We start from the raw sequence: 24357 nt of genomic DNA on the forward strand, positions 1-24357 counted from the left end.
GTCACCATGGCTCCGAGCTTTGGTTTGATTCTACGCATGTGTCCAGTGTGAAATCTATTCATTCAGCACAGTCTGAAGTCTCAGAGTCTTAGGAAATGCTCTGAAATCCATGTGCTGTCAGCTAAAAAGTCAGATTGTAGTTTCCAACAGTGTTTATAAGACATAGATGAAATTATACTAAATCCGTATAACATGAAATTATACAGCTAAGGAAAAGGCACTTTTTTAGCTTATTAGCATCTTAGCTATGAATGACATGTGACTGGCTTTTAAAACAGTTTTAAAGGAATAATTCACCTAAAAAAACAAAAATGATATAATTATTTACTTACCCTCTTGTTGTTCCAAACATGCATGAGTTTTTTCTGTGGAACACAAACAATTATGTAAGGCCTAATGTTAGTCTCAGTCACAATTCACTTTCATTGTTATGAAAAAAGATGCAATTAAAGAGATAGTTCACCCAAACAGGAACATTCTCTCATAGTTTACTCACCCATACACCATCCCAGCTGTGTATGACATTCTTTCTTCTGCAGAACACAAACGACCAGACCTTTAAAGCTCCAAAAAAAACCTGCATTAAATAATCCATATCACTCCATATAATCCACATGACTGGTTAAATCTATGTCTTCAGAAATGATATGATAGGCATGGGTGAAAAACTGATCAATATATAAGTACTTTCTCTCTCTCTCTCTCTTTTTTTTTTTTTTTTTACAATTAATGTTTCTTTAGATTTATAGTAAAAAAGTATTTAAATATTGATCTGTTTTTCCACCCAGAGCGATTGCATTGCTTGAGAAGACATACAGTATATTACAACTCTGGAGTCATATGGATTACTTGTATGCTGCCTTTATGGGATTTGTGGAACTTCAAAGGTCTGGCCACCATTCACTTGCATTGTGTGGAACTAACAGAGCTGAAATATTCTTCTAAAAATCTTTATTTATGTTCAGCAGAAGAAAGTAAGTTATTAAGATCTGGGATGGCATGAGGGTGAGTATAGATTAGAGAAAGGACGATAAACAATATTGCCTAATATAATGAACGAAGTTGTGCGATAACCAATTTCATACAGAAATTCAGCTACTCAAAACTAAGGTCATGTAAGGTCATGTTTTCGTTCCACATCTTTAGAACAAAGTGTTATTTACTTTGGTTACTTTGGTTGGTTAAACGGATACTGTTATATTAGATTATAATCAGTGTTGTTACAGTGACAGTTTATTTAACTGCCTGTTAACATACCGCCATCTAGTGACATAAATGAAAAGTGCAGAACAACAGGTGCTGCCTGTGACCATATAACACACACTCTTTTTACTGATGATCTTAGAAATTACTTCATTACTTTGCATGTCCAATAGATGGAAGTATGTTCATGGAGGCTTCCTATACTTTCTATAAACCATATATATATATATATATATAAATTTGACTCTCTGGTTTTCTGATGTTCATATATATATATATATATATATATATATATATATATATATATATATATATATATTGAAATATACAATAGGCCTACATTGTGTATGATATTTATGGAAATTATTGTGTAAACCTTTTATGTCGTTTTGTTTGATTTAGTTAGTTTAAAGTTGGTCTTGTCATTACACAGTAGTATACAGGCAAAAATAAGGAGGATTAGACACATTCGAGTAGTGTTTTCTAAAGAGGTTTTATTTTTTGTACAACTTTTAGGCCAAGCTATCCATCTTTCACATGTGTATATATATATATATATATATATATATATATATATATATATATATATATATATATATATAGATCAGTATTACTATTGAAATAAATGTACATTCAGGCCTCTGATCTATGTGGCAGACATGATTTTACAATAGAAATATGTTGTGTCTGCAAATGCTTGAGTATCTATACATGTGTGTGTGTGCATCTTTTATTGGGGGTCTAAGACTACACTATAGCATTAGAACAGAGAGGTGTACTAAATCTTTAGGTCTGAGCCAACCAAAACAGGGTCTAACTTTCACTAGGTTAACGGTTTTTCTTTGGGATACAGAAACATGTGTGATTTCTACAACCATCACAACCTAAACAAAAGCAACTAAAGCAATTTAACCCATTGTGTGACCCCGATTATCTTTATTATGATGGACAAGCAACTATAACCATGAAAGTCTTAGACCAGACAGCACCTTTTTCCTACATGTCAGATAGAGGTACATTATTATTAGGGCCTAACACATGCTTAGAGATTTACAATCTATCACAATACGCTTGATGAAAACGAGATGTGCACATTCAAAATATTGCAAAATGACCAAAAGAATAACCCTGCCTGACCTGGCAGTTGTGACCTGACATCTGAATATTGAATGTACTCAATACCAAATATTACAGTATGTAAACATAACGCAGGATTCATTCGGCACATTAAAATATCAGTTACCATTGGTAGTCTACACATATACAGTCTATTCAATACAGTTTTATATAGAGTTATGGAACACTGAAGAACAATGGGTTAAAAAATATTCAAGTTATTAAAACACAATTGCATTACAGCACAAAAATGCATATGGCATCACTTGAATAACAAAAACAAGAATAAATACATTTAAACTAACAACTTTGCCATGATAATAAAAAAGAACACACATATGTAGGATTCTGCTTCAACGTTTCCCTCTTCATGAGATCACAATTAGCAGAACACAAAAGGCTTTGGAAGTCTGTGCTGCAGTTATTGGTTGCATCATGATTGTCTGCTAAAATGAGTGAGATACATCGGTGTGTAGTAGGTGTGAACAGTGAACTGATCACAGTCATTTACATTCAGTTACATCTATGTCCCAAATGTATATGAGACAGAAATGAAAAAAAAAAAAAGAAGAGTATAACTGATACAAAATATGGAACCCCGTGTCTGATACTGTGCTTGTAATACATTTCTCACCAATACTCAACTACTTTAACAAACACATGATAATGTCAAATAATTTAACTGTATAAAACATTTGAGTTAATGTGCTTTGATTGTTAGAAAAGATTGGTCAGTGACTGACTGAATGTTGTAGCAAAATATTTGATTTAAAATTCAGATTTTAAAATAAACTGATTGCTGTTAATTCAAACAAATGTGCTTTTACCATACTGAAGTTCACAAGTGCTCATGTAAACATGCTTTAATCTCTGCCGATAAACAAATAAAGTCAAATTTACATTTAAGTTGTGCCTGTTAAACTGTTAAATAATGTAACACACTGAAATTGAGTTTTTCCAGATTTTGTTCTCCATTGTAAAAATAAACTGCCCACCTCAAATCCACCATAATATATAATAAATGTCTGCTTAAGCCTAAATCAATCATTTCTACATTAGATACATTATACTTCAGGCTGTTCTAATCTTATTCTATCTTTGCAGAAGTTGGCACAAAAAGAAAATCTGCCTAATTGGCAACTGACATGAGCAGTGCATGCCAACATCATTGCCTAGCAAAGCTCCCATTATTAACTGTCTGAATAATAAGACAAACTGTGCTGTCAAATCTCAAATTCAGAAATATTTCTCAAATTCTGTAATCATTGATATTGGTTTTGGTCAGAAGTCCAAAAGGAGCCATGTGTAATGCTGTTCAAGCAGCTAATAACCTTTCAAAATATTTGTGCATGCCTTATTTAAAGGTGGTTTGTGCTGATCAGTCATTTCCACTAATATCAACTCATAAGGGCTGTCTTAGAATTAGTTTCAACTTCCCCTATCACAGATACCTGTGGACATTTCCTATTAATATTGAAAACATTTAAAGGCCATTTTGCTGCCCCTGAATTATTGTATTGAGAAATCTTTAATAAGTGTGCCTACCTGTCTTGCCAGTCCATGTTTGGGAATTTCTGTGTGCTTTCTTCATTGCAGTGGATATTACCTACACTATAAATGCAGCAGATGTCTAGCTCTGAGAGGTTATATACAATATTATACAGTAAAATATAAACATACCTCATGTAGAGTGTATTTATAATGCAATCATTTTGGGTGTTGACAGATGTTAATATATGATGTAATATAAGGTGTTAACAGAGAGAGAGATGCCTGCTTTACCTTCAAACATGAGCAAAGTGCATGTGGAATCAGATACACATTGCCAGAATTCATCATAACACAAAGACAAAAAATATTTCTTGTAAATGAATGTTTTTTACTCTATGATTTAAGCATGAAATGGTGAACAAAATGTGACAGAAAATAATTTTAGGGATGAGACAAAAGCTTAATGACACTATGAATGTTGATCTCTCATTTAAATCAGTGCCTCCATCCACGAGGACTTTGCATGATGGTCTCATGGTTTATAAAAAACAAGTGCCTAGACACTGATCCTCCTTCCAGCTCTGTATTCTTCTTCATTCGTCACAATTTCTCCTAAGATGAAGGTGTGCAGAGTGAAAGACTTGGAGGACCTTGAGCAGGAGCTGGTAGGATTGGTGATGATGGGTCTACAAGTTCATGATGCTAAATTGGCTGCCAGCAGACTTAATTCCGAGATGTGTTTGGGAATGGTGCGTGTTTAGAGAGAGTCAGGGCAGGAAGCGATAGGTATGGGTGTCACAGCATGGATGGATACATACCGTTGCCTTTAATCTCTAAACTAGGATTACTCAAAGCGCTCATAGTGTCGAGTCTGTCTTACTCGTGGTACCATGTCAATCAACAGCCTGTAAGAGAAAGGAAAAATGGGAATTTCCAAGAGACGGAATGCAGACTGAATGGCCAATGCTCTTAAAGGCGATGCATGTATTTTTTTTACAATGTTAAAATTGCTGTGTTTGTTTAAGAATCCTGATCAACCCAACATAGCTACATTAGCTTAATCAATGATGAGAGTTAGGGGTGGGACTATTGGTTTGATGTCCAATAAAATGGTAAATGGTCTACTTATATAGTGCTTTTTTAACCTTAGAGGTTACCAAAGTGCTTTACACTGTGTCCCATTCACACATTCACACTCACACTCATACACCAATGGCGGCACAGCTGCCATTCAAGACGCTAGCCTGCCATTGGTAGCAACTTGGGGTTCAGTGTCTTGCCCAAGGACACTTCGGCATGTGGAGTCGTGTGGGCCAGGAATCGAACCACCAACCCTGCGATTGGCAGCCGACCCGCTCTACCACCTGAGCCACAGCCACCCCAAAGATGGAAAAAGATGAAAGAGTGCAATTTGGTGATGCTAGTGGTGCAGAAATTACATACTACCTTCAAAGATAAAGAAACAAACTTTTCTGCCTTGAGATTTTGGAGAAAATAGAAAACTATTGGTGAAGTAAAAAGATGATTGCATTGAATACACATACTTAATCCCATAAGCAAGAATGATGAGTCCAATCAAGACCCCAATAGTTCCGTCCAGGTACCAAACAGTAGGATGATGTCTAAACACCTCAGCGCTAATGAGGATGGAAAAGCCCATGATGCCCCCAACCATAGAATTAAAGCCTTTAGGGAGAGAGAAAAAACAAAGAAATAGTATTTGAAAGAAGAAAAGACACATAATTAAATGTTCTGTTCTTTCAAAAAGCTCTGCGTGGAGATTAGAAATCAAACCAGATTCTAAATTTACCAGGGAGGATTCGCTGAAATGAAACACAAAAATGTACGCTCAATGGACAACATCAGAAAATGATGTTGTCCATTTATTGCATCAGAGATACAAATGTAAAACAAATCCATTTGTATTCTCAAAATAATACTTTATCGACATGTTTCATGTTTGGCCACTCCTCTAGATGAAATCCCATTCCAAGCGGACAGAGGAGATACACCTGAGATGTATGTACATACCAGGTGTAAATGACAATCTGTCTCAGCTAACCACATGTGATAGGTTCACCTGAGATGTATGTTATAGTATAGAGAAAATGGTATGTTTTGCTGGCATTTCTTCAGAGGTGTTTTTATCCCTTTAAGAATTTGACTAAATCAGTTAAATCTAAGATACAGCCTACATTATAGAGTCCCTGAATTCTGTGAAGTTTATTTAAGAATATGATCTTTTTGACACCTTCTCAGGAATGAGTACCATATGTTTTGTCTCATTCATTCAACAGATTGATCATTATTTTTCTTAATTTTCTATTATCTTACATTACTTAATAACTTACATGTTCAATTTGAGCTCAAAATACCTCCCTATTATGTCTCAAGGGAAATAAAAAAAGTAGGCTTTTATTTTTGCAAGACTTGTGACAACACTTAAGACACCCGGGTTCCCTATTATAAAATGCCATAAGTTACAGGTGCGAAGTCAATGGGCATGGACATGAAGTTTTGGTATTTCGTGCAAGCACGCGCTAAGTCTAGGCGCAAGTGGGTTTGGTGCACACAGATTGCTAATGGGCTGGGTCAAGTGCAATTTAATTCTGAGGTTCTTCTGCAGCACCATCTCTTTGATTTTGAAAAATGTAATTATTGAAACACAAAGAATATTAAACCACAAATATTTCTAAATTAAAATTACACTTCAAAACAAACAAAAATATCATGTGGCCAAATAAAATCATCCCAAATCCAAACATTTTACTCTCTACAACTTCTTCCACTGGCCCATTTGCAGTGACTTAAAAATCACTATGATAACAGGTGGAAAAATACCAATATAAATTAGATAAATACAATTGTAAATATAAATATAATAATAATAATTCAAAAATAAACTATCACCTAAATATAGTTTAACAGAAATTTCATAAATATTTGTTTCAGAAAACAGCTTCAACAGTGATCGTCATGGAAATAATTAGATTTTTCACTACATTTTCCAAGTTTGGACATTAACTTTTACCACCTGCTGGTGGAATCTCCAAACTGCAAATGCAGGAACTGAATTTGGACTTTGCTCTGAGTGAAGACCTGCTTTTGAAACATCTTAGCACAATGACCTATTTCTCAGGAAAATAGGAAATCGTGCTTTGTGCCACTTTTATACAATACACCCACAGTTTACAAGCATTCACCCACAGATAGCGCAACTCCCACCCACACCCATTTGTGCTGGCACACTTTCATTTTCACTTAGAATTAGCGCTCTCATGAAAATTGGATTAGACCTAGCACTTTGTTTGTGCACTAATTAAAATGGAGCCCCTGCTGTTTTTGAGTACATGCGTGCATGGCGTGTGTGTGTGTGTGTGTGTGTGTGTGTGTGCACCATACCGTCAGTGATTAGGGCTCTGCTGGTCAAAACCCTGCCCAGCATGAACTTGGCAACAGCAAGAATGACACATGTGAAGCCACTGACAATGGAAACACTAAATAGGAAATCATCCTGATAGAGAGACAGACAGTAACAAGAAGAAAAGTCAAACTTGGCTTTAATATAATAGCAGAAATGTTGCAGTGATTGATTTCAAAATTGATTTCAAGACTGATACGTCTGAATCATAAATGGTGACCATAATGACAGAAACCTTGCAGACCAGTGCATGTAAAATAGTGATTAAAGTATCACTTTATAGGTAAAAACTAGCAATTTAAACAAGTCTCCATTCTGCATCAATGAGAAGGATCAAATAAATCTAAAAAAATAAAAAAGCTATTAAAGATAATACAAGTTCATAATGACCCACATTTTCAGGTGCATCAGAGATGAACTACAGCTGTTTCTTTCTTTTCACTCCAAACTAAGAGTGTCTGCTTTCCACCCACACAATATCCAGAACCATTTATAATCAGATGTCTATTCACCAACATACGTCTCCGAGTAACCGCTAAGAGCTAAATTCTGAATCAATAGTTGAGACTTTCATCCCTGAAGCTTTAGACTGGCTAGTTAAGTCTGACAATTCAGGTACCGGTAAATTCGATCACACAGCTTTTTTAATAAGGAAACCTTGGAGATTAAGTAACCTATATTAGTGGCCATTTTCAAAGGTTCTGACATGGAGAGGCCAGGTGATGAAATATAAAGTGTAATGAATGCAAGAAAAAAAACTGATTGAGAAAAAGACAGGGTATTGAGGGTGGAAGCCTATTTCCGAATCATGCATTGCAGTATCATTAGCCCTCGTGGGGTAAAATAAGGTGGTCTGAATGAAAATATGAAGAAAAAAAAATGAACCTTTTTTCAAAAATGAGTCGAATACAATGTCATGTTTTTATAGATCAAATTGGGCAATTAAAGGGATAGTTCATCCCAAAACTGAAAATGCTGTCATCATTTACTCACCCTTATCTTGTCACAAACCTGTATGTCTTTTTTTCTATTGTAGGACTCAAAAGGAGATATTAGGCAGAATGACAGCCACAGCTGTCCCACATTCCCTTTCATTGAATTAAAAGGCCTGACTGAGTCCCTAGACTGAGGCCTGAGGTCTTTCTACCTAATATCTCCCTTTGTATGTTCCATGGAAGAAATAAAGTCATACATGTTTGGAACAACATGAGGGTGAGTAAATAACAGAATTTAGATTTTTAGGTGAACTATCCCTTTAAGATTGACACTGGCACCTTTTGCTTACCACAAACTGACATTTATATCTGCCATTATATTACTGCAATTAGCTCTAATTAGCATTTCAGGCTAATGAAAATAGCAAGAACTGCCATTTCCCGCCCAGAGAAATAAATACATTGTTAAAACCATCAGCTAAATTTAGACTTACGTTGACTAGTCACAAGAGAGGAGTTACAGTACATTACTTTAGGCCTTCAATAGACAATTTATATTCTTGAAAAAAGATTTTATATATATATATATATATAGAGAGAGAGAGAGAGAGAGAGACTAGAACATGCACATCAGACCTGCGCCTCTATTACAGTGACTGTAATATAGTTGTCTGTATCATTTTCTTTTATTCACCTGCTACGTTATAGGAAAAGTAACTTAAATATTGCAAATATGGCTATGTCTACCATGAACGTACCACTTCAGGAAGAAGTTCAGTGGCCAGATCATGGATGGCCTTTCCCAAAATACACATAGAGGACAAGATAAAAATCACTCCCAGGATCACACAGGCTCTGAGGATGGAGAAAAGCAGAAAGATACATTCAATTAAATGTATGAGTTTAACTGTAATTTATGATGACAGTCAAGAATTTCACCTCACTTAAAAAGTCAGTATATTTTCTATTGTTTTCTAATAAAAATAAATACCTACCCATCTATTAAACAAGACAAATTTATCAATATTGTGTAAGATATTAGTTGTTTTCAGAAAATATGTTTTTGTATAATATATTTTACATTTTTCTGACACCACTGACAGATTGTTAATATCTTGTTTTAAGCATAAACCTCATTTACTTTTGTTAGATTTATGTCTAAAAGTCTAAATATTCCAAAACAGAGTATTTTTATGGGGGGCAAATTCAACCATTTGTGGTGCATTCATTCTGTAATTATTAATGATTTCATAATTAATTGTAAACCTCTTTATAATGTTACTAAGAACAGACTTGCCAATTAAATGTTGTTTTTAGGCTTTAAAAAAAAAAGTTGGTTGCAGAGGACGAATTTTTCATCATTCATAATATGATTAACAGCCATTTAAAAATCGTATTTTTTTTTACTACTTCTTTTTTTATTTTTATATTTGAGGCAGTCATGCAGTGTCCTATATATCACAGACAACTTGTCTTTTGTTTACTCACATGTATTCTCTATGGGCGGAGTGAACTGCTGCAGCGTTGCTATAGCGCCACAGCACTATAATGGAGGAAAGAACATCTAAAATCGCATCAAACTGAAAAACAAAAATGCGATTCATTCATTAGTGCCATACAAAACATATATCTTATTTTAACATCAAGTCATCCAATGATAGTCCTATAGTCCAATAATACGTACATTAGTCTAATGAACACATTCAAAGATTAGTCTTACAGGTGCACTCAGTATTTTGTTCCTTTTTTAAAAAAAAAGCCTTACCCCTACAGAAATTAATTGTATTTTTAAAATGTGTATGAAATTATAAGCAGTCATATCAATAACCTTATAAAAGCTGTTTTACTCTACATGCAAAGGGTCTCTTTATGGGGGCTGCCATGTTAGATCACACGACTAGCCGAATAATTCTCGCTTAATCTCTGTATCTGCCTTGTTATTGGACACTTTAACTCATTAATTGAATTATTTATGTCTGACTGTGAATAGGGAATTTCTACAATGGCATTGGTAAGTGAAAACTATTGTGTTTGAATGATGCTGCATCCGCTCCCCTAGGTGTCAGTGTAAGTTCAGTGACATGAATAAAAATTGTACATTTAGTGTACCTTTAAGCAAACCACCAGGAAGGTTTATTCTAAAATCTACATCTCAAAACATGGTTCTAAATTGCATAAAAATCAAATGTCCTCGTTTCAATGTTAATGGCAGCCATCGTTTAGATATTATGGACATTTTTAACAATAATGCATGATAATCGAACATCGTCATTAAACTGGTCAAATAAATACACAACAACATACACAGTTCCTGGTATCTTTGCTTAAAGAACAAAAATCTGCATTTTCATTAATGTAAATGTAATAAAGTCTACTTACAGCAAATCCAAATGCTGATGCACTGTGTCTCATGAAGGAAACAGCTAGAGGAGAGCAAACCAACATAGAAGAAACGGAAGAGATAAAGATGCAGCTTATACAGCACTTGATTGCGTTGACTTGTGTACCTTCTGTTTGGATGTTAGATTGTCTCTTTTTTTAGAAGTCTAAACTAGTAATTGACTAGAAAACATTTAAATTACATTTTCAGTATTGACAAAAAAGTACCATGTTTTCTGGACAACAAATATACCATGTTATAATCTGAAGTACTTTGGAGAACCATGTAAATAACATGGTGTATGAATATGGCAATCATTCAGTGCCATGTTGTGCATCAAAGTGCCATCTGTATTACCATTTTATACTATTGTGCAATGGTAACACCGTGGTACTTTTTATAGGGAAATCAAGAGTTAAAAGAAATACATATCACACAGGAAATGTATATGTACAGTTGTTTGTATTTCTTTTTTTTCTTCCTAAAAAACATCCCACTAATATAATGCATCATGAAATGTGCCCTTGAGATCACTTCATTTTCTTACATGCCTTCCACATCTCAAAACGTCAACATTCTCCATAACCCTCAGTTCCAAAATCACACGCATCTCATAAAATGAACAGAAGTAAAACTGGACAGGAAAAAACATTCAAATTGGAATAACAGAGCACACGGACAGGTCAACTCAGAGATGGTCAACAGAGGGCATCAGGCAATGCTTTTGGAAAGATTGAGAAGGGATTGTTATTGTTGTGAACCAGTAGTAATTTGCACATGTGCTCCAAAAAAATAAAATAATAATAATTATATTTATATATATATATATATATATATATATAATCGTCGATTTAACGCGTTAATAACGTCGCGATTAATTTGAAAAAAATTAACGCGTTAAAAAAATTAACGATTTTTAATTCCAAAAACAAAAAACAAAAAATATATATATATATTTTTTTTTAAAAAACTTTTTGGAATTAAAAATCGTTAATTTTTTAACACGTTAATTTTTGTCAAATTAATCGCGACGTATATACATATATGCGTATATGTATATACTAGGCTGTCGACTTAACGCGTTAATAACGTGCGATTAATTTGACAAAAATGAACGCGTTAAAAAAATTAACGATTTTTAATCGCAATGCTTAACTGAGAAATTCATGCTTGTAGTACCACCTGTTTACTGCAGAGGGCAGTAATTTACATTTCAGTTGTGTGAGCAACGCACAGTTTATACAGTGAAGAAAACAATTTCTTGCGTTCAAAACACTTGATGGAGCGCAAATGCGATCTTTAAGGGATCTTAATGTGTGTTTAAAGATTGAGTATTAAACTATATTTAACTCGACACAGTGACCTAAACATTTTATTTTTATGACGCAACACACCCGAGACGCGACACAAGCATGTCTGACGCAGGTCTTACGGACTTTACCTCATACATATTTAATTACCAACGAGGTTAAGGAGGTGTCCTTTAAACTGTTACACCGTTTTTACCCAGTCAATCTTTATTTAAGAAACATGCTCCCTGAAATAGATCCACTTTGCTCCTTCTGTAATGCTGTAGATGAAAAGTTTGTTTGTTTGTACGTACCTCTATTTTAACTAGTTTTTCTTTGCTTTATAAAGACGTTTTATTTGGTTTTCACAGATTTGATAACTTAACCTAAACAAACCCTCACAATAAATCTCCAACTGATTGACAAATTCACTTGTGTAATGGATTACTGTGAACTGTGTGTCAATGATGGACTTATGATCAATAATATGGTAGTAAACAATATATTGTATTCTAAAGACGCTTTTTGTCTTATCAATGATGAAATCTTTTGCTACAAGAATGTAATGCATTTTAATTATCTGAACATTTGTTTATTTTATATATATATATTTATAATTTTTTTTATATTTAAAGTTAACTATGTATACTTATTTCATCATTATATATTGAATTATTGTTATATTGGGCTTTCTCAGAAAATATTTGTATATGCGATTAAATGCGATTAATTAATCGGGACACCATGTAATTAATTCGATAAAAAATTTTAATCGATGGACAGCCCTAGTATATATATATATATATAAAAAAAATATGCTTAATGTGGTAACATTCAAGTTCATGTAAAAAATATGATTTTATATGACCAAAACAACCTTAATAAATTAGGTTATGCCAATAAAGCTAATTGTTGTGTTACATCAAGCAAAAATAAAAGCTTAAGGTAACAATTTCCATGTTAGTTAATATATTAAAATGAATATAGAGTGACTTACATTTTAGACACAAAAGGTTTTGCAATTTTTCTTTACAACCAAAAATTCTTCCAAACGAAGCAAAAGCGGGATCAACCATTGCTGTATATTAAATATCAAACTCAATTAGATAAGAGGACTGGAACTAACTTTATCATGTGAATTGGAAAAGGCTACCCCCTGACAGAGCTCTTTTGACAAAACACTTTACCAGCTGTGAGCTTGCATTTGAGAGCTTCTATTTGCTGCCCCCCTCTTGGGTCGAGAACCTCTCACTGTACTATTGATCTCTAACTTTAAAGACAGACTCTAACACCATGTGTCATAGCAACAGAGGGGCTAGACACCACATGATTTTCCACTGGTCTCCTCCCTCTGCCTCTTTGTCTTGAACCGTTTAAAGCAAAACAACTAAACTGTTCTGGATCATTTGTTATTTCTGTATATTTCTGTATTTTATATTTAACAATCGTACATTTTCGTACCTTTGTTTAATCGACGAGTATAACTAAGCTGTGTTACTAGCAATAGTGTACCCAAACATAGCTAGCTTTGAATTTTATTCTATATTCTGTCAAATCTGTCAAATTTAACATAACAGTTTGCCGGTTTTCCGCCACCACGTATTGCGCATGCGCAGCGATGTTTGTAAACAATAGGATTGGTCCGTTTTGCCAAAGCATTTTGTCAAATGCTTAGTTGTTTGATCACACCTTTACAGAATGTGTCTTGGCCTATATGCATATGAAATACTTCCAATAAAAATCTCGGCACACCATAGGCATTACTGTGGAGTTCAAAGAATCCAGTGAGTGCAGGTACAGCAGAGGAAGCATGCCTGAAGAAGTAGGTCAAAAGAACTGCGATTGTCTCTCGTATTATGTCTAAATTAAGTATTAACATGAAAAACACAAAAGGATTTGTCATTCTCTGCCGATGTGTCTTGGAGGAGATCGCAAGTGCGAAGCGGGGGTTGGCACAGATCTTAGACAAATAGCAGCTTTGATTTGGAGATATTACAGGCAAGCTTAAAGTTTTGTAGTCAGAACACAAAAAGGCAAAACACACACGGCTCAGTTTCTGTCAGTGCTTAATGAGAGGAATCTCACAGTTGGGTGTTTGCTAACAAGACACAAGACAACCCATAACAGGGTAGAGCAGGAACGGAAGAAAGATAAAGGGAGATACAGAAGAGGAGGGGAAGATGGCTGGCATCTATTCTCATTCACACTTTACCTCCATTTCAATTTCTCCCTGTCTTGGGTGTAAGATCAGATCTGCTTTAGTTAGTGAAGATGACTAAGCTTAATTAGTGTGCATATGTCATTTTTTCGGCATTTCTCAATCTAATCACAAACAAGATCAATCATAAAGTTAAAATAGCATTTTAATGATTTTACAGAATGAAACTCTCATTTTAAATTCCACTTGCACTGAAAGTATCTTTGTAATCAATGAGTAATGGTGGGAGAACCCCTCTCTAAGTGCTTGGGGCTGATAATGGCCACCCCTCCTGTTTTTCATCACTCTAATCCCTGTCTCGAAGGAGCTGAGCTGACTGGGGACGTCATTCTCTTGTAAGACTGTGTGTGTTGTGAATTTCAATGGAGGGTTGAGACATCAGTGGAATTGTGTCCTTCCTGTGTTCTACTGATCTGATTTCACAGAGAGGGTGGAAATGTTTTGCTTTGAATTGTCAAATTCAAATATACCTGTCAAAGCTTTACTTTTTAATTCAGGTTGTGAATCACATGTCATGACAGGTAATGTCACGATTCCTTTTTAATGACTGAAGGTGGTGCGGTGCAGGAAATGATTTGCTTTGAAAAGAAAGAATCTGCAATCTATTTTCTTAAATTTGGAAATATATGTAGAACTGACTGACTCATTTGTTACCCAGTATGGCACTAGTTGTAATGTTTAATGTGGGTTAATGTATTTCATGTCTTTTATTTTGAAATTTTGAGTTCCTGTTTCATGTCGTGTGGTTCCCTAGTCATGTGATTTCATGTGTCTTGTTTTCATTGGTTTATTGTCTTGTTAACCTGTTATCAGTTATGTCAGTTCATTGGTTCCCTCATCATTGTTTTACCCCTTATCATGTATTTAACCCTCATGTTTTCCATGGTCCATTGTCGGGTTTTGTTGAATGTAACTTTGGTTGTGTTTGGTAATGTAATCAGGCCAGGCCAGGCCAGGCCAGCTAGGCTTGGCCAGGCTTGGCCAGGCTTGGCTTTATTTCATTCATGTTTATAGTTAGGGTTTTTTGGATCTCACTTTTGTTTAATAAATTGCACTTGGGTTCTTCATTTCATCGTCTTTGTCATTGCCAGTGTCAGCAGCAGCAATGTTACACTAGTTCTAGTGCAGTCTATTTGAAATCAATTTTAAAAGCAGCACAGAAAGTGATATTTTTAAATAGTTTATTAGGCCAAAAGGGATAGTTAACCCCAAAATTTTAATTATGTTAGCATTTACTCACCCTTGTGTTGTTCCATACCTGTATAACATTCTATCTTCTGTGGAACACAAAAGGAGATGCTAGGCAGAATGTTAGCATCAGTCACAATGCACTTTCATGGTGACATACTGTGTCAATCTCATTTTGTGTTCCACAGAAGAAAGAATGCATATGGGTTTGGAACAACATAATAGTGAGTAAATAATTACAGGTTTTTCATTTGTGGGTTAACTATCCCTTTACAGCAATAATAGTAATTTCGTCATGTTAGTAACTGAGCCAATTCAATTCACAATCCCACTGTGTGAATAATAAACATTTAGCTCATTAGAGGGAATCAATTTGAGTGTTTGTGTGTATCGGAGAAGGACGTACTGTAGGCTCATTAACAACTGCAATGCAAATGAATGCAAACCCTCACATAGCAGCTATGTAAGGGGACACTGGTTATCACAACATTACTTTTCCTCTGCTCTGCTGCAATATGTTGTCTCTAATAATTCACGGACTACAGCTGGGCCTCCATGTGTTATCGGAATTATCCTAGTTCCCACTTCCGAAGTGATAATTACGAGTACGTCGCATTCAAATGTTTTGTTGTCAGAAAGAAAGGAAACATGGACATCTCAGGTTCATTCATACATATTTTTAAGGAACTTTTTTGACACCAGTCACTCATAAGACATATTACTAAGTTAGCTTGCCGACAATAATGGAATGTTTTATGGATTTTAATGGAATTACAGGCTATTTTCACTGTGTGAAAATGTACAACATGCATCAAATGGTTGCTGATATACTTAAATATATATGAACTAAATGGCAAGCACTAACAATTAGCTTTATTAAGGAAAATTTATAAAATCTGTAATTCTCTACAGAAACTTAAACAAAAGACACAAACACGCAAGACGGACATGTCCGTAAAGGATCTCTCTCTCCTGCACAATCCTCCACAGTCGGCCTTTATCTCGCTTGGAGGCTTAATTAGCCTGATAAGGGGCCAGGTCTGTATAATCACGACCCGGCCCCGCCCTCCGCCCTGTCGCACATGTACAACACCCAGACATCTATTTTTATGTGTGTGTTTACATCTGGAAGATGTCTATTTTACATTGTTTGCTCATCTGCAATATGTCTATAAGACACTGACAAGTCGAATTGTAATGCCAATTTGTTCACTTAGCCTAGGACGTGTCATTAATTACATTTTTTATCTCAACTGGTAACATTATTTAACCAACATAAGCTTAAGAAAATAAAAAATTAGGTTTATTTGATATATTCAGATCTTTAAACTGTATATTTAATACATTTATTTAAAAAAAAAAACTCTTGTCTTAGACTCTGCCTTTACTGGTCTAGGTCTCGACTATGACTTGACATCTAGGGTCTTGATCTTGACTCGGACTCAACCCTCTTCTGGTCTCGGTCTTGACTCGAACTCGACCTACTTGGACTGGACTCCACCTCCACGTCTAGTTCTGCTACAGGAGGAATGTCCAGCAGGATGTCATAAATGCATGGTGCAGCGTGTATTGTGTTTTTCTAATTGTGCAGCAGCAGCATGTCCACATGCTTAACTCAGTGTGTCTGTGTATGTTCTAGCTGTAGCAAGTCTCTGTACTTGTTGTGCAGCATATCGAGTCTGCCAAGACCAATATCCTGTCAAAATAGCATACCCACATTAAAATGCTAAACCTTTCTGCATTCTCACAGCAAATAAAACAAAAAGTTTAAAAGTCCATTTTTAATGCCAGGGAATCGGAAAACATGTTGTTACTTGACCAATGTTTGATCTAATCTTTGACGTATGGAAACACTGTTTCACATGAAACAAAATCTCAAAACTCAACCATTACGTTTCATGGTCTGCAGCCATTTTACTCACCGACCACATAGTTCTTCACTGTATTACATAGAAAATAAGAAAGTAATTGATTCCAATACTAATTAAAACCCAGGCGAACAGGAACACGGTATTTGCAAAGAGCTCACAGTGTTACCAGGTTTACCCAGAAGGAATTAGGTGCTCTGCTTTTCTCCAACAGCACATCCATACAGTATGCTGTAAATTACTCCATAATGGCTTTCAATGGAATATTTGTACTCCTAAGGCCTTTTTTCAGCACAGTCAATGAGGGCTGTCTAATCTGACTTGTGCCCACTGATGGGAGACAAAGGAGGGAATTAATGGCCATGAAAGTGGACAAATAAACAGACAGAATGTAGTGAAACAGTTTATCAGTGACTTATTACCTCTGTGTGTTGAAGCCTAACACTAACAGCGACTTGATGTCTGGAAAACAATATATGTTCATAGAAAAAATAAGCTACACTATTTCATGGTGGAGCTGTGGTGCAGTTCCATCATATGGTATGGGAAGTATGATTATTGTTAACAATGTGACAATTTCTTTTCAAATAGGTAAAGTATTTTAGTCGCTATGAAATTAGATTAGTGTTCAACTGAATGTTGGACACTTTGAGATTTTGAATATGAGATATATATATATATAAACTTGCACTCAGACTTTTGTATTTATTTAATTTAGTGGTCAAGCATCCATCCGGAGAGAGAAAGCGGTAAGGACACTTGTATATGAGCTCGATTATGTCTGACACCTGTCTCTAATTCCAGTGATCATGGGGAGAGCAGCTCAAAGTTGATTGGCTATCTGATTACAAGTCAAAAGACCAATCGGTTTACACCATGCCAGCCGACTGGTCAAAGAACCTTTCAGGTGCAACCTTTCCACATGCATAGAGTTGCATGGCTGAACTTTGGTCATTAATGGAAATTATTACAAAGTGCTACCAAGTTTTATTCTGTATAGTCAATGGCAAAAATGAGTAGGTGAGAAGAGAGAGATTCTCCATGATCTCAAACAAGTCTGATGAGCCTGTACTGTAGTTTTAAAGCAGCATTAGATTACATTAGTCAAATTGGCTAATTTGGGGAAGTTACTGAATAAACCTAGGTTATAGAGATGATAATGAAATGCAAAATAGATTCTAAAAGCCATTTTTAGGTTTGATGTATAGATTTATATTTTATGCATATAAACAACTTGTGTATTTAAAATATTACCCTCTACATGCAAAAATAATACTGTAATAATACAAATTACAAATTTCATACCAAACGTTGTATATATAAAAACTAAAAAAAAATGATAATTTCCTAGCATTATTCACAGAATCCCGGTATTCCCTCCTGAGACTAACATACTCTAAACTGCACAACTAGCCTGTCCCAAACCCTCAACGGTTCCATATCCAGGTCCAAAGCCCTAATCTAGGTTGATTTATTGAGGTTACGCTCACAGCACATGCAGCTCACGTCTGAGCTTTGCTTTTATGGGCCCCTTGAGACTAGAGACGCCCATCCAACATGCCCGGTTGAGCATATTTGCTTGGCTGCTGTTGCCCTGTTAACAGGAAAAACATTGCACCTGCTCTGTGCTGCAGAACACTATCACATTTGTACTGATATAGGCTTCAGAACGTGCCAGAATGAGAGTGTTTCTATTTTTTTGGTTTAATGCTTTGTGTTTGAAACACGTTAAAGGACTGGCAAGCCCACAGAAACATCTGATGCCTCGGTCAATCCTCACGCTCATATAAACACCTAAATGGTCTTCTTTGGCAGACTGCTTGACTATATGAACTCTGAAGAAGTGAAAATATTAATCACTGGCAAAATATTAATGTTTACATTTTAAAGGGGCAGTTCACCCCAAAATGAAATTGTTGTCATAATTGACTCACCATTTTTTCTGTGCAACACAAAATGAGTTAGGCAGACTATATTAATCTCAGTTTCCATGCATCTTTTTGCCAACATGATCACACGGGAAGTTAGCATGTTGTTTCCGAGATTTCCAGTACCCTAGGATTGGACACATTATGCCAACTCACTGACTAGCGCCATCTCCCATCAGCCATTTTTGCATTGTCTCCAGCATGTTTACCTTTAGGCTTACCAAAGTAATTGCGTTTTCAAAATCAGTGCTGAGCACAATTCGTAGGTTGCTTTTAACTCTTATTTTTACATCACTGAATGTTATGTTTAGGTTTGGGGGTGGGTCGGGTGTTCGGTTTATAAAATGTAAATTCCTCTTTACTGTATTACATATTGTGCAGCTGAAAAAAACTCGCTTTTGGGGCCCCTCCATGGACATTTCAACCTGAAAATGGAGCTCACACGTGCCCATCCTCCCAACAACACTTACTGCTTTGGCCACTGGGGTCAGTTTTTAGAATTTCGTTAAGCACAGATGATCAGTCTGCTTTGTGCTATACGATGTAAGTGAATGATGACTGAGGATAATGATCTGCCTAACATCTCCTATTATGTTTCATGGAAGAAAGAAAATCATAGGGTGAGTAAATAATGATAGAATTGTAATTTTTGAATGATTCCCTGGTAATGAAGCTTGTGAATAAAATAATCTCCTTGGTATTGCAAACTTACAAATAAACTGCCAGATACTGAATACAATTTCCGAATGGACTTTAATTCATTTTATTTCTTCTACTTTCTTATTCCACCCCCAAAATCCCTTAAGCATTTTTGGATGGATACTTACAGACTGCCAGAGGAAGAAACACATATGGAGGATGACAACTCTTTCTCTTTTATAGTAAAGACTTCTGTACAGAGTTTAAGCTTCTTTATGTCAAAAACAAGAGGTTTTGATAGAATGTTAGAATACAAAGTACCTACTTTGTTGATATAGTGACTTCACTTTGTTTAAAAGCCTCTTGTGTATATTGTAGAGCAGCCTATTAGACTTTGCCACAGTGGAAACTGCAATTGCATCACTGGATATTTTATTACATTGAAATACATTTTAAAATACTCTATTTATTGATTACAATGAACAATTGAGTCTTGAAATCTAATACACAGAATGTCACGAACTTTAAAGAACCCTCACATCCATAAATCCATATTTTGATGCTATTTTCCCCTCTAAATTACTATTGCCTGCAGACCGAGGCACAGGCTGAAAGCTGACCTGATGAGCTGACATGTTTTAGGAACACCTGCCTGCTTGGGGTGTGTCTGTGTGCTGTGCATGTACACATGCCTGGTGCCATGGCAACAGGCTACCAGAGGAGCAGCTGTTCATGTTCATGTTCTAACATAAGCAAGACAGGAGTTTAGGTGAAATTGACTTTAATGTCCTAGTTTTAAATATGGTGTTCTTTCATGCATGTATAAAGCATTTATGCAGGAATATTTAACTACCTTGTTTTCAGTGTATCAACTCTATTGCTTTTCATAGCATCCTATAATTAGTTCTGATAGATCTTCATGTCTTGTTCTTGTCCACTTTTTAATCTGTATACAGTTTACTACAGAAACAACATCATACTACTTTAATATCCCACTATGTAGAGTGATGTTGTACTAAATATCAGCTCAGCTGTGATTCGGCCATGAGTATGATTTTGCTTTGATACAACAGCTCTTGTTGTCAATTTTGGTGTGAAGCATTTACATTCTAGACCATATAGACAGTTATTTTGTCAATTTTTGCACAGCTAACAAAAATAGTTCCAAACAAAGCCAAATCAGTCACTGAGCAACACACAGACAAGCAGAGTGATAAAAACGTGATTAAACTGTCCCAATGCCGTTATACTAAATATAATCACTCTTGGAACAAAATGATTAGAGGACTTGAACTAACTCTTGTAAACTGCATAGGCCAATTGGCATTCAGGACCATGGACAGCAGTATTAGAGAACAGTTTTGTGGTGCTGGTCTTGCTACATCCTTCCTAAATGGACTGGTATGTGAACTCAACACCAAGGCTTAATGTGTTTAGACAGGTTTCTACTGGAGTGAACCGACAGATGTCTGGAGCTCAGGTTACAGGCCTAGCAGAATACATTAAACTTATTTAAAAAAAAATTTTGATGCGTTAAGCTGGTTGAGGGACAGAAATGTTAAATACTCAGAAATAATCAACAACAGTTAGGACAAAACAATAAATGGTCATCATTGTCTTGATAAAAATGTGGTTATATTGGCCTAGGGCGTATAAACAAAGTGTTGGTATAGTGCGAGAAGAACATTCTGTTTCAGTACTGAGAATGTCATCAGTAATTGGCCATTTAAACGAGGACACCCAAGGTAACCTAAATTTCAGACAGGGTCTAAGGTGAGTCACTTCCATAAACTGAGGAGCAGGTTTGTATACATCTAGTATATTCAGAGTTCTCAAAGTAAAGTTTCCAGCACCTTCAGAGTGGTTTGCTGTATAACAGGAACGTTTCACATAAGTAAATATGTCCAGAACAGATCTTTGACAAGCAGGTGAGGTTAACACAGGTGAGTAGTTATGACATATTCTCAGAATTCTCAAAGTCACTTATCTTGTGTATCCAGAACAGATCTTGACAAACAGGTGAGGTTAACACAGGTGAGTAGGTATGCCGTATTTCTCAGAATTCACAAAGTCACTTATCTTGTGTATCCAGAACAGATCGTTGACAATCAGGTAAGTAATAAACAGAAAAGTAGTTTATCACTGCGGCAGAGCAAAAGGTAGTCCAAGGTACCTCCAACAAGGCCAGGCACTGACTGAGTGTGAGTGTGGGGTTTAAGTGCAAGTCTTAATGAGGTGATGATGAGCTGCAGGTGTGTGTGATAAGAACTCGGGTGAGTGAGTGCAGGTGGCTGACGGTGAGGGAGAGCCTGGTGCGCTCATGACAGAACCAAACCCCCCCTTAAAGGGCAACTCCTAGCACCCAAAGATGGGGGAGGGCAAGAGGACACAGATGATGGGGGAAGATTAAGGAGGACGATCAGGAGGGATTGGCAGACAGTCCATTGGCCAGGGAGGAGTCTGTGGATGATCGGGAGACCATGGAGGTAACCATTGGGCAAGGACTGTGTCAGGAGGCTTGGGAGAAGGCCACAAAGCAGGGACAAGGTCAGGAGACCGGGGAGATGGCCACAGAGCAGGAACGGGGTCAGGAGGCTGGGGAGGCGGCCACAGAGCAGGGATGGAGTCAGGAGGCCTGGGAGGCGGCCACAGGGGGTAAGGGCGGAGCCATGGAAGACTCAGAGGGCGGAGCAGTGTAAGGCTGAGTCATGAGAGACTCGAGGGGCGAAGCCATGGAAGGCAAAGATGTGAGAGTCGGAGCCAGGGAATGCTCGAGGGACGAGGCCATGGGAGGCCCGGGGCTAGGAGCCGTTAGTGACTGGGCACTGATTTCCATGGTCGTGGGCACTGGCGGTGACTGGGGAAGGACCTCCGTGGTCGAGAGCACAGGCAGTGACTGGGGAAGGACCTCCATGGTCAGGAGAACAGGCAGAGATTGGGGAAGGACCTCCGTGGTAGGGAGCATAGGCAGCGACAGGAGAATGACCTCCATTTTCAGGAGCACGGGCAGCGACTGGGGAACGACCTCCATGGTTGGGAGCACGGGCGGAGACTGGGAAACGACCTCCGTGGTTGTGAGCACGGGCAGAGACTGGAAAACTACATCCATGGTCGTAAACACAGGCAAAGACTGGGAGACAACCTCCATGGTCGTGGACATGGGCAGAGACTGGGGAGTAGGAGCCGGTTGAGGCTACTCGCACTGGCTCTGGGATGGTAACCATGGCCAGCTTGGGCACTGGCTCCTTAAACGTGGCAGGCATGGGCACTGGCTCATTAAACGTGGCAGGCATGGGCACTGATAATTGCTGTGGAAGGGTCTTCATGGCACTACCTACCGACTTCAGTGGGGGATCATTCAACTTACAAGTGAGAGCAATAATAAAAGAGATAAACTCCTTAGCCCCTGAAGCAGGAGGCGGTGGTGGCACAGGGTTCCGGAAATAAACCACAGTGTACGGGGGAAATGTATGGAGAGGAGTTACCTTGGAGACAGGGGCCACGGAAGGCTTGGAGACAGGGGCCACAGAAGGCTAGGAGACAGGGGCCTTGGGTCGCAGGAGGTCGAAGGTCGAAGGCTTGGGTGCAGGTTTTGGCCTGGGTTCCTATCATAACCCATAGTGAAAGGGGAACCGCAAAGTTCTGGAGACTTCTCCACGTATTCACAGTCCAGTGAGGACCAGCCGGAGGCATTAGTTCCTTTAGTGCACTATTCAGACCGGCTCTGAAGAAACTCACAAGAGCACGGACATCATAGTGCACTTAATTTTGCCAGATGGAGAAACTCATGGACATGATCCTCAACTTGACGATCCCCTTGCTCCAGGAGGAGAATCCAGACAGCCGCTAGATCCATTATTGTCGGTTAATTCTTCTGGAACGTGTGGGATGGATGAGGTGAGAGAGCGGGATCAAAGTACAACTGATGCGGAAGGTGTGGCTTGCTGTGCGAGGTCAGGAGTGTGGAGGACAGCTGCTTTAGTTGATGCACAAACTCTGAGACCGGATCATCACCCATAATGGTGATAACTCCCGCAGGGTTCTTTTCCTTTTCGGCTTGGCCTTTCTGTAATGACACACCAACTCGGGAGCTGAGATGAACCCAGATGAGGGAGTTTATTGCACAGAACACAGGAGTGACGGGTAAGTAGTGAGGTGAGTGTTCAGGTTAGATACAAAGTCTTTGAACACAGTCTTTCGTTATACAGCAAACCAAGGCAGAAGGCACAGATCCAAAAATAGTTCATTCCAAACCAACACCTGCCAAAACAGGTAACCTAAACTTCAGACAGGGTCTAAGGTGAGCCACTTCCACAAACTTAGGAGCAGGTTTGTATATCAAGACATGTAGTACATTCAGAGTTCTCAAAGTCACGTTTCCAGCACCTTCAGAGCGGTTCGCTGTATAACAGGCAAGTTTCACATAGGTATGTAGATATGCAGTAAACCCAGGTTTACATAAGTCACTTATTTTGTATATTCAGAACAAATTGTTGACAAACAGTTGAGGTTAACACAGGTGAGTAAAATAAAGTCACTTATCTTGTGTATCCTGTGAACTGAGCTGTAGAAATTTTTGGAATTAGGGCTGACGAATTAATTCAGTGCGATTCATTTTACACGTTATATAACGTGTAAAATAACACGTTAAAAACATTTACGCAATTAAAAACCATCCAGC

General features: G+C 37.2%; 1 protein-coding gene across 1 annotated transcript in view; it reads right to left on the reverse strand.

Annotated features, from left to right (window-relative positions):
* Positions 1-1949: 1949 nt before the first annotated feature.
* Positions 1950-24357, reverse strand: part of LOC127655106 (transmembrane protein 163-like) — a 37426-nt gene continuing 15018 nt past the window's right edge. The window contains exons 3-8 of the mRNA XM_052142733.1: positions 10546-10589; positions 9655-9746; positions 8925-9021; positions 7213-7324; positions 5355-5496; positions 1950-4715 (exon numbers count right to left, since the gene is read on the reverse strand). Coding sequence (XP_051998693.1) covers positions 4655-4715; positions 5355-5496; positions 7213-7324; positions 8925-9021; positions 9655-9746; positions 10546-10589 — 548 coding nt within the window. The 3' untranslated portion in view covers positions 1950-4654. The remainder of the gene's footprint in view (positions 4716-5354; positions 5497-7212; positions 7325-8924; positions 9022-9654; positions 9747-10545; positions 10590-24357) is intronic.

This window comes from Xyrauchen texanus, chromosome 14 (assembly GCF_025860055.1).
Source record: "Xyrauchen texanus isolate HMW12.3.18 chromosome 14, RBS_HiC_50CHRs, whole genome shotgun sequence".
Classification (NCBI taxonomy): domain Eukaryota; kingdom Metazoa; phylum Chordata; class Actinopteri; order Cypriniformes; family Catostomidae; genus Xyrauchen; species Xyrauchen texanus.